At 36.8% G+C, this 13210-nt stretch overlaps 1 protein-coding gene across 9 annotated transcripts in view; it reads right to left on the bottom strand.

Annotated features, from left to right (window-relative positions):
- XPO4 (exportin 4) overlaps positions 1-13210 on the bottom strand; it is a 125317-nt gene that overhangs the window by 27881 nt on the left and 84226 nt on the right. For all 9 annotated transcript variants that reach the window (XR_003907742.1, XM_029936983.1, XM_029936984.1 and 6 more), the window contains 2 exons: positions 12177-12334; positions 11753-11927 (listed from right to left, as the gene is read on the bottom strand). Coding sequence is in view for 8 of the 9 variants with exons in the window: in XM_029936983.1 (XP_029792843.1) it covers positions 11753-11927; positions 12177-12334 (333 nt within the window). In the remaining variant the exon portion in view is untranslated. The remainder of the gene's footprint in view (positions 1-11752; positions 11928-12176; positions 12335-13210) is intronic.

The following is a 13210-nucleotide window of genomic DNA, read 5'->3' as shown; positions in this document are numbered from 1 at the left end:
TGTATATATACTGTACAAGAAGAAAAAGAAATGTATTATAAGAGAAAGAAATACAAATTGTGAAGTTTGAAAAACAAAATTTTCATTATTCACTGATGATATAATTGTCCACAGAAGACTGAAAAGATAAATTATCAGAACCAGTAAGAATTTAGAAAGGTCAGTAGATAATCAGATCAATATATAAACAACAACTCTCTTTCTCTATGCTAGCCACAATTAGAAAAATGAGGTTTAAAAAAGTTACTATTCACAATAGTAACAAAAACATAAGTTTCAATACTCTGGTTTCTCTTCAGATCGTATAAATCATTCGCCTTTTACTAAAAAAAGCTTTTCTTTCACTTAAGGCAATGAATTAGATTTAAATCAGTATAGAGAAATACCACATTTATGGATAGAATTAAGAGAGATACCCATTCTTCACTAAAGATTCCCCATAATCCTTAACACAATTCAACTTGAGAACTCCACAAATTTTATATGGAAGAATAAAAAGCCAAATATATCCAAGACTCTTCTGAAGAACTGGCAGGGAGTAGGGGTGGGGTGGAGGTATGTCCTATCACATATTTAGACATCCCCTTAGATGCATAAATAGAAAACTGACCAATGGAAGTGATTAGAGAGCTCAGGAAACACACCACTCTCGTGTGAAACCTGGACATGTGACAGTAATAGTTGTGGATCTATGAGATATGAAGGGCTATTCAGTAAGTGCTGTTGACAGCAAAAGAAACCAGCCACAACGTGAAAATACCTCACCATACACCTGCTAGAATGGCCATCATAAAAAGGGCAAGAGATAATAAACGATGGCATGGGGTGGGGGGCACCTGGGTGGCTCAGTTGGCTGAATGTCCAACGACTCAATTTTGGCTTAGGTCATGATCTCACAGTTTGTGGGATCAAGCCCCACATCAAGCTCTATGTTGACAGCACGGAGCCTGCTTGGGATTCTCCCTCTCTCTCCCTCTCTCTCCCTCTCTCTCCCTCCCTCCCTCTCTCTCTCTCTCTCTCTCTCTCTCTCTCTCTCTCTCTCTCCCTCCCTCCCTCCCTCCCTCCCTCTCTCTCTCTCAAAATAGATGGATAAGCTCTCTTTAAAAAAGATTTTAAAAGTAATAAATGATATAAATGATGGCATGGATTAGAATAAAAGGGAACTTTTATGCACTGTTGGTGGGATCATAAATTGATACAGCCACTATGGAAAACAGTATACAGAATCCTCAAAAAATTAAGAGAATTATCTATCATATGATCCAGCAATTCTACTTCTGAGACTATATCCAAAGGAAATAAAAACTCAAAATGATAATCTGCAACCCCATGTTAATAGCACCATTATTTACAACAGACAAGACATGGAAACAACCTAAGTGTCCATGGACAGATGAATAAAGAAATTATTTTCAGTCACTTAAAAAAAAAAAAACACGAGGAAAATCTACCATTTGTGACAACATGGATGGACCTCGAAGGTATTATGCTAAGTGAAGTAAGTCCGATAAAGACAAATACTACATGATCTCATTTAAATGTAGAACCCAAAAAACACAAAACACCCCAAAAAAAGCAAAACTCCACTATTCTCAGAAAAAGACATCAGCTTTGTGGTTAACAGATGTAGGGGAAGGGGAGAGTGTGAATGGTTAGAGGAAGGTAGTCAAAAGGTATAAACTTTCAGTTATAAATAAGTACTGGAAAGGTAATGTACAACATGACGACTACAGTTAACATGTGATATACAGGAAAGTTATTTGGGTAGAGCCCAAGAGTTCTCTCATCACAAGGAGAAAATTGTCTTCTTTTTATCATATCTATATGAGATGACAGATATTAACAAATAAACCTATCGTAGCAATCATTTCACAGATAACGTAAATCAAACCATCATGCTGTACACTTTAAACTTACAGGGGAACGTATAACACTGGGGCAAATCTGTTATCCATGAGGAAAAAAAGGAAACTGGATCCCTATTTGATACCATAATCAAAATTAAATTCTAAGATACTAAAGTCGTGGAAGGCAAACTTTTAAAACATTTAGAAGAAAATACAGGAAGGGAAGGTGTATGAAACAAAGAACTAATAATGCAAATCATTTTTGAAAGTAATCTCTATGCCCATGGAGCTCAAACTTACTACCCGCAGATCAAGAATCCCACACTCTACTGACTGAGCCAGCCAGAAACCCTTAATAAAAGAAATGGCAGTAAGTTGAACTACAATAGATGAAAAACATTTGTTAGATCCTGGAACAGAAAAATGACTGGTGGAAAATTGATGAAATCCAAATAAAGCCTATACATTTAGTTAATAAAAATGCATCCAATGTTGATTTCTTAGTTTTGACAAATGTACCATGATAATATAACATGGTAATGATAGAGGAAACTAGGTAAAAAGAATTGTCTTTGCAATTTTTTATAAATCTAAAATTATTCTAAGTTAATAATAAGAAAAAAATACCATAAAGTGAAAAGAAGAGCCACAAAACCAGAAAGATCTGTAACAAGTAACTGACAAAAAAATTAGTGTACAGAATATATGAAAATTTTCTACAAAGGAGTGAGAAAGGGGGCCTGGGTGGCTCAGTCGGTTAAGCGTCTGACTTTGGTTCAGGTCACAGTCTTGCAGTTTGTAAATCTGAGCCCTGAATCGGGTTCCGTGCTGACAGTTCAGAGCCTGGAGCCTGCTTCAGATTCATTCTCTCTCTCCCTCTCCCTCTCCCTCTCCCTCCCTCCCTCTCCCCCCCTGCTTATGCTCTGTATCTCTCTCTTAAAAATAAACATTAAAAACAAACAAAAAAACAAAGCAGTAAAAAAAAAAAAAAAATCAACCTGATAGGGAAATGGGCAATGGATTGAACAAGCATTTCATAAGACTAACCATGGAAATCACATATATATATATATAGACAGATAGATAGATAGATAGATAGATGCTCAATGTTATCAGCACCTGGAAAAGCAAATTAAGACCATATCATATACTTACAAGTTTGGCAAAACTATGATGGTGAAGACAATGGATCAATGAGAACTCACACACACCGCTGCTGAACATGTAGCTGGTCCCATCAGTTCAGCAATCAATTTGAACTGTCTTGTAAAACTGAAGATTTACATATCCTAGCATCCAAAAATTCCACTTCTAGGTTTAGACCTTAGAAAAATTCTCATGAATATATACTAGGAAACATGCAAAAGAATGTTTACTGTAATGCTGTTTATAATGGTAAAAAAGGAAACTCAAACATTCACTTACAGCAGAATGGAGAAAAATTGTGGTGTAACATTCACACAATGATACATGTTGTACATAGAAATGATCAAAACTCTTTTTTTTTTTTAATTTTTAATGCTTATTTTTGAGAGACAGAGCGTGAATGGAGGAGGAGTAGAGAGAGAGAGGGAAACACAGAATCTGAAGCAGGCTCCAGACTCGGAGATGTCAGCACAGAGCCTGACACAGGGCTCGAACCCACAAACAGCAAGGCTATGACCTGGGCCGAAGTTGGACACTCAACCAACTGAGCCACCCAAGCACTCCCCAAATTTTAAAGCAAGAGAATGACAACATTCGGAACGGTGGGCACTTCTCTTATAGGGGTAGAAAAAGGGTACCACTGGGGTCACAGGATTAGCATGAGTACGCTGGCTGGCCATCGATGCAGTGCTGGTGACATTCTTGGGCTGGGTCATGGGTACACGCACACGGTTTCATAATGTTTCAGAACATCATGTTTTAGTTGTCGTCTGTTATCAAATAGACATAATAAAATTATCTCTGGTCATCTGAGAACTAAAAAAATGATCTATAAAATGAACAAATGGCCAGGCAGAGTGCTCAATGTGTTATTAGCAGCAGGAAAAAAGTGTGGTTGTACGCCTTCAACAAAAACATATTGAATGCTGAGAGCGCAGCATTGGAATACAGACATGAATAAAATAGTTTCTTCCCAAAGAAACATCTGTGGCCTGTTTATGTACTTAACAAAGCACGTGCTCTGCAGACATCATTTGTTAAGTCTTAACAGTTTATCTTGCCAAAATAAACAGACTGGTAACATATCTTAAGAGGAACTTAGGGAACAGCATCCTCTGACCTCTAGTATCTCAAAAGGAAAAAGTGGGACATTTTCTTAAAACTATCTTTGTTGTTCTTTAGTACATATATAATGCATGTTATCATAGTTTTAATTATTCATATATTAAAAAAGTATAAATACAATGTGAATGCCACTTTTTAAGCCTTTTTATTATTGAAAGAGCAATAATCCCTCCTATAAAGCGCTGATACTAGATAAGGCAGAAGATCACAGACTGTTAAGAGCCCCTATTTATTGGATGGTGATTTAAAATAAGAACTAAAAACTTCTAGACCCTTCTGGTTCCTTTTGGACACCAATACAAGTAACTTATCAGGCAAAGTGTGAGAAATTTGGTTGATGACAATTGGCAACTAAATCTTTCAGTCACATCACGGAGAACTGAAACCGAACCAAGTGCTTTTTCACACATAATGCTTGGCCCTGCTCCCCAGCCACTCTGGCCAGCACCCAGCAGCCAAGCCAGAGCACGTGCACAGGGATGACGAAGGAGTCCAAGCTAGACACTGTGTGCTCATGCCCTGAGTATTGTCAGGCCCACTGCCAGAAAGGCTTTGGAAAGGGGCTTAGAGCTTATGAGACTACTTGACCCCACTTTACTCCATCTGGGACTGGAGGGTGGAGAAGGTAATCAAACTATGATAACAGCACTTACATTTCAACTCCCATATTTTACTTAGAAGTGTATAGAGGAGTGAATCTGCAGCCCTTCAGCCACAGAAAAGCATCTGCTTTTCTGTCTGGTAACTACGTGAATATAAAAAAAACAGTGGTTAATTTTATTTATGAAGATGTTATCAAATGAGGCTTTCTAAAAAATATATATGTGAACCTGCTCCTTTTTTGACACTGAATTTCAGAAATTAAAATCTAATATTATTTGATTCCAAATATATAATATTCTGGAAAAGGCAAAACTATGGAGACAGTAAAAGATCAGTGGTTCCTAGGGATGGGGGGAAGAGGAATGAACAGGGGAAGCATGATTCTGTAATAGTGAATACACGTTGTTACACATTTCTCAAAACCCACAGAACACATAACAGCAAGAGGGTTGCTAAAGTAAGGTATGGACTTTGGAGGATAACGATGTGTCAGTCCTGGTTCATCAACTGTAACAAATGTTTACCACACGGGTGGGGGAGGCTGAGGGCAGGGGAGGTTGTGTGTGTTTGATTTGTAGGGGCGGATGGGGCATGGGAACTCCGTATTTTCGTTTAATTTTGCTGTGAATCTAATTTTTTTTTTTTTTTTGGGAGAGACAGAGAGAGACAGTGCGAGCAGTGGAGGGTCAGAGAGAGGGAGACTCAGAAGCAGGCTCCAGGCTCTGAGCTAGCTGTCAGCACAGAGCCTGATGCGGGGCTCAAACCCACAAACCATGAGATCATGACCTGAGCTGAAGCTGGACGCTTAACTGACTGAGCCACCCAGGTGCCCCTAATTTTGCTGTGAATCTAAAACTGTTCTAAAAAATAATCTATGTGTGTATACCTAATACAAGGCATTATAAAAGTACATAAGATAACTCTTGTATTGAAAATACATCTCATGTGGGGTGCCTGGGTGGCTCAGTCGATTAAGCATCCAGCTTCAGCTCAGGTCATGATCTCACAGTTCGTGGGTTCCGAGCCCCACGTTGGGCTCTGTGCTGACAGCCTGCTTCGGATTCTGTGTCTCCCTCTCTCTCTGCCCCTTCCCCACTTGTGCTCTGTGTGTCCCTCTCTCAAAAATATAAACATTAAAATAAAAAAATTTAAAAAAATAAGAAAAGAAAATACATCTCATGCTAGAGTAGTTAAAAATTTTATTGTTACGTTGCAACCAAGTCCAATTCTACTCCTAACAACCGCAGGACTGAGGTTACCATAGGTACTTGGAATGATCCATCTCACTGTACTAGATCTTCTTTCTATCAACAACAAATATATTACCAACTGAGAACTCCAAATCTTTTCCATGAAACTGAAAAGCTCTTTCTTTGATCATCAGTATTTTCTTCACATGTAAACATAAATTACATGAGTTAATAAAAAAAAAGGAAGCATTTGATTCAGACATTAAAAATCCAGTAAGATGTGGTGTGGACAATTCACTCTCACATAGAAAATTTCATTTCTAAGGAATAATCTTTAAGAAGTTCCTTAGCCTTACGTCATTTTGCATTCCAGCCTGAGGCTGCTGCTACTGTAATTACTCTTTCAAGGACTTAGGAGTAAAAACAAATGAAATAATCAGAGATTACAGAGGTCACGAAAAAAGTGCCAGCAACACTGACCAGGAAGTTCACTAACAGTGCTCATTAGCAAACATGATAAAAAAAAATCATTTTGCAGAAACAACTGATGTGACAAAAATGTGTATTCAATAAAAGAAGGGGGCAAGAAAACTCCAGATAAATGTAAAGGTTAGAAAAGGGTTCTATCAATATACCATTTCTTAATCTGGATGGTTGGTATACAGTTGTTCATTTTATTTTTCTTTACAACTTCTTTACACATATGAATTTCTTTATTGCATATGGATGAAATATTTCACAGTAAGTTTAAAATACACAGGCATTGGTACAACCCCCAAGTTCAGTGACAGATCAAATAATATATGTAGTGTACAGTGTAAAACGTTAATAAGAAAGGACGTACCCAAGATGAAAGACTGAAAGAACTGTATTCGTTCATGCTGTTATTCATCTGCTCTAAGTAGATTCTTTTCTTGGGGTAGTATTATTTAAGGGAATATCGAAAAGAATCATAGAGATGTCACAAATGAAGCTTCATGAACTCTATTAAAAATTAGGAAGTCATTGAATGTTAAACGCAAAAGGAATTAATTAATTCTGGTTTTTTTCTAGCCAGTCGTAAAGGCACAGAATGAATTTAACTTCAGAATACCTATGCAGTTGACAGTATTCCTGGCTTCTCACGTCCCTCAAGAGAAACTGAGTTAGTGAACAAGTACTGCAGCTGTTAGGAGAATCTTACAGATAAATCACTTAAAAAAATCTGCCCCCACAAAACCAACAAGAGTCCAAGCTGCAGTTTTCAGAAAGAGTTTTTAAATATTAAATTCCTTGACCGATAGACTTTCTTCCTCTCAGAAATGTATAGAATTTCCAAATTTTAATGCTAAATAATGTACATGTATCAGGCACCATGAATGGCACACAGCAGGTGTTCAATAAATACGTGTGGAATTGACTTAATCCAGCAATAATCCTAGTAGGCGGACATCTCAGGGACTCGCCTGGCTTCCAAGGGGTCGAGGGATGATCCCTTTTCTCCACCTCACTCCAGCACTTGTTTTTGAGCTCCTGGCACGTTAGATCTGTTTACGTTTCTAATGCTAGTATTATTGTTTTAAACAATACAAAGGATACTACATGAAATAACAGGACAGTATGTAAGCTTTATTCTCAATCATCTATGTAGTCTATCTCAAGTGCAAGAATTCTGTAAAACAGAAACACTCGATCTGTGCTAAGATTAGCTTAGCAAATTGAGAAAAACAGAGGTGACTCATAGACAAGTCAGGAAACAGTGCATTGGTAAAATTATGATCCAACCAGGATTAAATGAAACAATGAAATTATTTTTTAAAGACTTCTTTTAATAAGAATCTTTATTTAAGACATTTAATAGTAGCCAATTTTCTCCCAAATGTCCTAACAGAGGTAAAGCTACTGTTAGTATTAAAAAGAAGTATACTGTATTTCAAATGTGCAAGGTTTAAAAAATACTCATGCACCTCATCTAATTCTCTTTTAACCATTTCAAGCAGATAAAATAAATGCACATAATAGGGGCTGGACAGCTGTCTTGCTCTCTACAGTTATCACCAATTTATTCATTTGCTCTTTCCTGGACATCGGAACCACTGGATGGGGAGGTTGGCGTGGCTTTTCAAATGGTCCCATCCTCTCGTGAGGCTAGGAGAGAGGCTGACTCCATATATATATTGTACTGATATCACCATGCCCCCTCCCCCCCAAAGTGAGTAATAGCTTTCTCTCATCACTGAAATATTCCCAGATTTATGCTTCCCATTTCCAATTTGTAATGTGGCTTCAATGTATTCCTTTACACTACATCTCTTCCCTACAAGTAATGTCCACTGAGCAGAAAAACTAGATTTTGAATGAAGAATGCTAAACTTTACCACATTACACTCTACAGTGAACTTCCTACAACTTTATCAAGTATCTTTTTCTTCTGTACTTTGTCCTGCAGGTCTTGAGATTAGGCTACCAGTGTACTAAAAGTTTTTTCTTTACAATGTTTGCCCACCACCACCTCCTTCACATACTCACCCCCACACACCTGTGCACACCCAAACACACACACATTTTACACACACTTCACGGTTTAAGCATCATGCTTGGCAGCTCTGCTCAATCAACTCAAGTTCTACGGCTCCAGTGCTGAGCCTACTGGAGGCTAAACGTAAGACTTTCTACTGACAAAAAAACCCAACAAACCAGAGTGTACAGTTCAAGTCAGAATTCAATTTCACTGAATTGATTCAAATGGAAATACTAGTATTATAAACATTTGATGAAACAACTGATGTGATATGAATAATTACTGCGTTAGAGTTAATTTTTAAGGCAATGGTTCCATCTCTATAGTCATTCTCACCTCTCCAGTCCAGCTAATACACAATGATTTGATTTCTGGGGTGCAATGAAAACATTCCTGGCTTCAGGAAGCCTCAAGTAAGACCAGGAAATTTTAAGAGCCAGCAGAACAATGTAGCTGAAGACTGGAATTACCCTTTCTGAGCACAGACTTTCAGTTTACTTGCCAGTCAAGTAAGTAGCTGTCATAAATCACTGTTTTCACACACAGGCTAAAGCCACCCAGCAAGGACACACTTCATGAAATGCACATTAGTATCAAATATTTCTCCCCTTCCACATATATATATATATATATATATATATATTTTTTTTTTTCCCTTGCTACAGCCACCAGAGACACAAATTTCGTATCCCTTTAGAGGTGTTCAGAAGCTAGAGAATTCGGGAGCGATTTGTGTGGTTGGACCCTTCAGTGGTTTGATGAGGAAAGGGACCAGGTCAAGCAGGTATTCGTGTGTTGGAAAAAATGTACGTAGTAGAGGAATAGAAGCTAAAGGCATATATTTTTCTTGCTACAGCCACCAGAGACACAAATTTCAAAAAAAGGAGACTATCTGTATTCCTAAATAAGTATAATTTTTAAAAACTATTCTCCCAATAAGACAAAAGCTCTCCTATTGTGGAAAAAACATCCTTCACTTTAGAGAAAAGCAAACATTTCACAAAATTAAAATTATGAACAAAAGTAATATTAAAACTATTGGCTTGCACAAAACAACAAAATTAAAAAACTTATCTTACTTGGTAAGACAGTGTTCACAATACAGGTTCTGTATAAAAATATATGCTATTATTATGAAGGTTCATTTTTATCATTATTATTCCACATTTTATTGTGCATACTGTACAGGCACTCTCTACTGTTAATCTACCCTCAAGAACATTAGAAGAAATTATTACCCTACCTATAACAACATGCTCAAAAAAGGTAAAGCAATACTGTCTCCTTCCAAAGTTCATGATCTTTCTTTCTGAATCACTGACTCTCAAAGCAGTTCTCTTTTGTCTCAATTTTTCTAGTTTTACTTAAAAGATCATTTACTTGTGTATTTTTCCATCTGAAGTCAACAACTCTGTATTAGATACCAGTCCTACAATCACTGGGTATCTCAGGAAACAAAGATGATATGACCTGTGTCCCAGAACTTCCACTCCGGTTTGGCAAGATCTGGTCATGTTGGTCTTGGCGGTGCATTCCCTAGCGTCCCCTCCCCCAGCACACACAAGATAGAATGAAAACCTCAGGAGGCAGAGATGATATTTATGAGGATTTGTCCAGGCTTCTGGGAACTCATGGTGCAGGGGCCTCTCTCTTAGCCCTTAGCTTCACCAAACTTCGCCTGCCTAGCTACCCTGAGCAACACAAAGCTTTAGACAAAGCTAAACTTATGAAGCACCCCCGTCCCCCGCTGCCTTTTCAAAGAGGTGACCAATTCTTTTAAAACCATTTTCAAATGTCAGAAGCAGATAAATTAAAAGAAATTAATAAAACAAATGAAAAGAACATTTTTCTTACATGAAACCTATTAGGTATATATATTGTAACCACAGCACAGCTTCTTGTGAAACAAGCACAATACACATCTGCTCTGAAAGAGGATCCAAACCTGCTGCTTTCTAAAATTTCTCAGTCAACTTTGACAAAAATTGTTTTCCAAGTTGTCAGTCTCCTGGTCAAAATAATGAATTCGAAACTAATCTGCAAAACAAGAATGTTATCTATCTTCTAGCAATTCTTCTATAAAATGTTTAGAAACTTCCATATTAACTCACAAACAGAAACTAAAATACAGCTATGTTTCTCAATATGTGACCAACATACTGTTTAATCTACCTAGTTTAGAAGAGAAATCAAACCAAGAGGGAAAAGCACAATGAGACCATGTTAAATGAAAACTGATTTGATTCAGAATTTGTAACAACTTGAAAGGGTTTTGACTAAACCTTAAATATTTAAAATATTTTCCCCCCTGAGAAATTCAAATCTCACATATGATGCCTTTAAGCTTCTATTCCTCTACTAAGTACATTTTTTCCAACACACGTATATCTGCCTGACCTGGTCCCATTCCTCATCAAACCACTGAAGGGTCCAACCACACAAATCGCTCCCGAGTTCTCTAGCTTCTGAACACCTCTAAAGGGATACGAAAATGCACACAGATGTCACCACACCCCCAACAAAACACGGGATTTAACGTGAAATTATAAGTTATTGCCAAACATTCTTTTTACTCTTACAGTCTTCGAAAAAAATTCACATACTGGTTCATAAAAAGAAGAATTAGTTTCAACAATTTAAGAACCACTATGGAGGAAAAAAATCAATTATTTCCCATGATTAATGTAGTTATTCACAGTTAGCTGTTACAAACACAGCTGTGTTGTTAAGGGGTTTTAGTACATGTTTCCTAAATTAAATTTTATATCTGGAAAATATACATCTGAAAACTTGTATCAAAAAACATCTTTAGTACTGTTACTGATCTTAATTTAATGAAAATTAACTTCTACCAAGATATACTATTAAACCAAAAAAACTTAAAAAGCACAGCCTAATCAAAACCAGCATGGTTACAATTATGTGAACCAAATTATATATACATAATTTCCAGACAAGTCCAAAATTTTAAATTCTCAAAAAAATATAAAATTATAACCACAACTACACTACAGCAGCGCCCTTTAAAGCTTTGAAATGGAGTTTCAATATAATCCTTAAACAAACATTTCATTATAGTTCCTACATTCAGATACTAAATTATCTCAAAGCTAAAATCTTGACACCAATAAATTTAATATACAAAAGTGATTTTAATCCACAAACAATTTTAAAATGAGGTTTCTAAATACCAATTACCAAATAACTCTCACATATAAACAAAAATGTAATTTTGACAAGAGCTAGCATTTGCTTAATTACTTGTCATGAGAAATGTGGCAGAGGCATCGCAAATTTCCTTGTAAAAGACAGACACCATGTATTTTAGAATAGTCACTCACCACTTCTTCCAGTGCAGCACTTCGCCCAAAAGAACAAGTGAGGTGTGTGAGACAGTTAACAAAGGACGAGAAAAGTTCATTTGGAATGGCAGTCAGAACATTTCGAGGGAACACAGTTATCAGGTTGCTGATAATGCTGGAGATTCCCACAGCTTCAGAATCTTCTATTTCAATTCTACAAACCGAGTAATGAGTATTACTAAGTGGTAGAAGCAAAGTCCCAAGAACTCATTTCCAAACATGCAAATATTATCACCTATTCATTTTTAAAGGCATGTCTCTGTGTATTAATTTCAAATTCCCGTATAACTACACTTTAAAATATAAACAGGGAAGATCACTAGTTTCTTTTTCTCCTCTACTGTTAAACATAAAGAAAAAACTGAAAGCTCTCTTTTCAATTATAAAGGGCAAGTATACCTACCCATTGATAGTATTCAGTAATCCCTCAATGAAGTGTGCTAGATAATCAACTTGTGAGCCTTCATCGGGGAAGATGGGTCCATGAAGAGAAGCTAACTGGGCAAGGCACTGAAGAGAATCTTGTGCCATATCTGAATCTTCTCTGATTTTTCGATGTACCTGTTAGAAAGAATTACTAATCCATAAAAGTAAATTCTTCTTTTGTAAGGGTCACGTGTCTATCATGCCGAATGAGGTAAGAGAAAAATTCACCGTAGCTAGTTATTTGTAGAAAATTAGTTCCTGAACTTAACTAAATTTGAAAAATTTCCCTCAGTACACTTTACAATACAGGCCATGATATTTTAAACATATCAAGTAATTTGTAACTGAGGGCTACCTACATTTTGAAAATTGAACTGTCTCCAGGATGTTATGACAAAGAGAGAAGCAGATGCCAACCAGTCAGACATACTGCTTCTTCTAAAAACAGCAGCGACGACAGCCATCTGTATTATGCTAACTATGCCGAGCTACAGCTTCTTGCTAAAGTTAGCAGACGAGTTCAGTCAAGACTATAGAGATGCTGCTTCAGTGGAAGTAAACAGTCGTACACTTAGAAAATCAACTTACCTTTCAGTCCCCAGATGCTCACTCATTCAACCAGTATATAAGCACACTCTTTCATTAACTGAGATTGCCCACAATTTGACTGTATTGCATTTTGTCCTCAACACACTGCTACTAAGAAGGGCTAATTTTTTAAAAATTTTGTTGAAATTATATATAAGTTCACTTTAAACCTCATCTAGATTTTATATGAATGATGCAACACTGATGTGGAATACCCGGTACACAGTGGTCTGTATAAAGGAAATGCATTGCTGCTCCCTAATTTTACAGTGTTATTAATATCCTCATATTTTAAAGATGGCTCATTTCTTTAAGCTGACATAACTAAACATAATTAAGGAAAACACACTTAGTAAAGAAATTACAGTGGCATCCGGGTGGCTCAGTCGGCTGAGTGGCCGACTCTGGCACCGGCTCGGGTCA

The sequence above is a fragment of the Suricata suricatta genome, chromosome 4, assembly GCF_006229205.1.
Source record: "Suricata suricatta isolate VVHF042 chromosome 4, meerkat_22Aug2017_6uvM2_HiC, whole genome shotgun sequence".
Taxonomy (NCBI): domain Eukaryota; kingdom Metazoa; phylum Chordata; class Mammalia; order Carnivora; family Herpestidae; genus Suricata; species Suricata suricatta.
The sequence above is the reverse complement of the archived record's forward strand: the minus strand, read 5'-3'. Positions and strand labels throughout refer to the sequence as shown.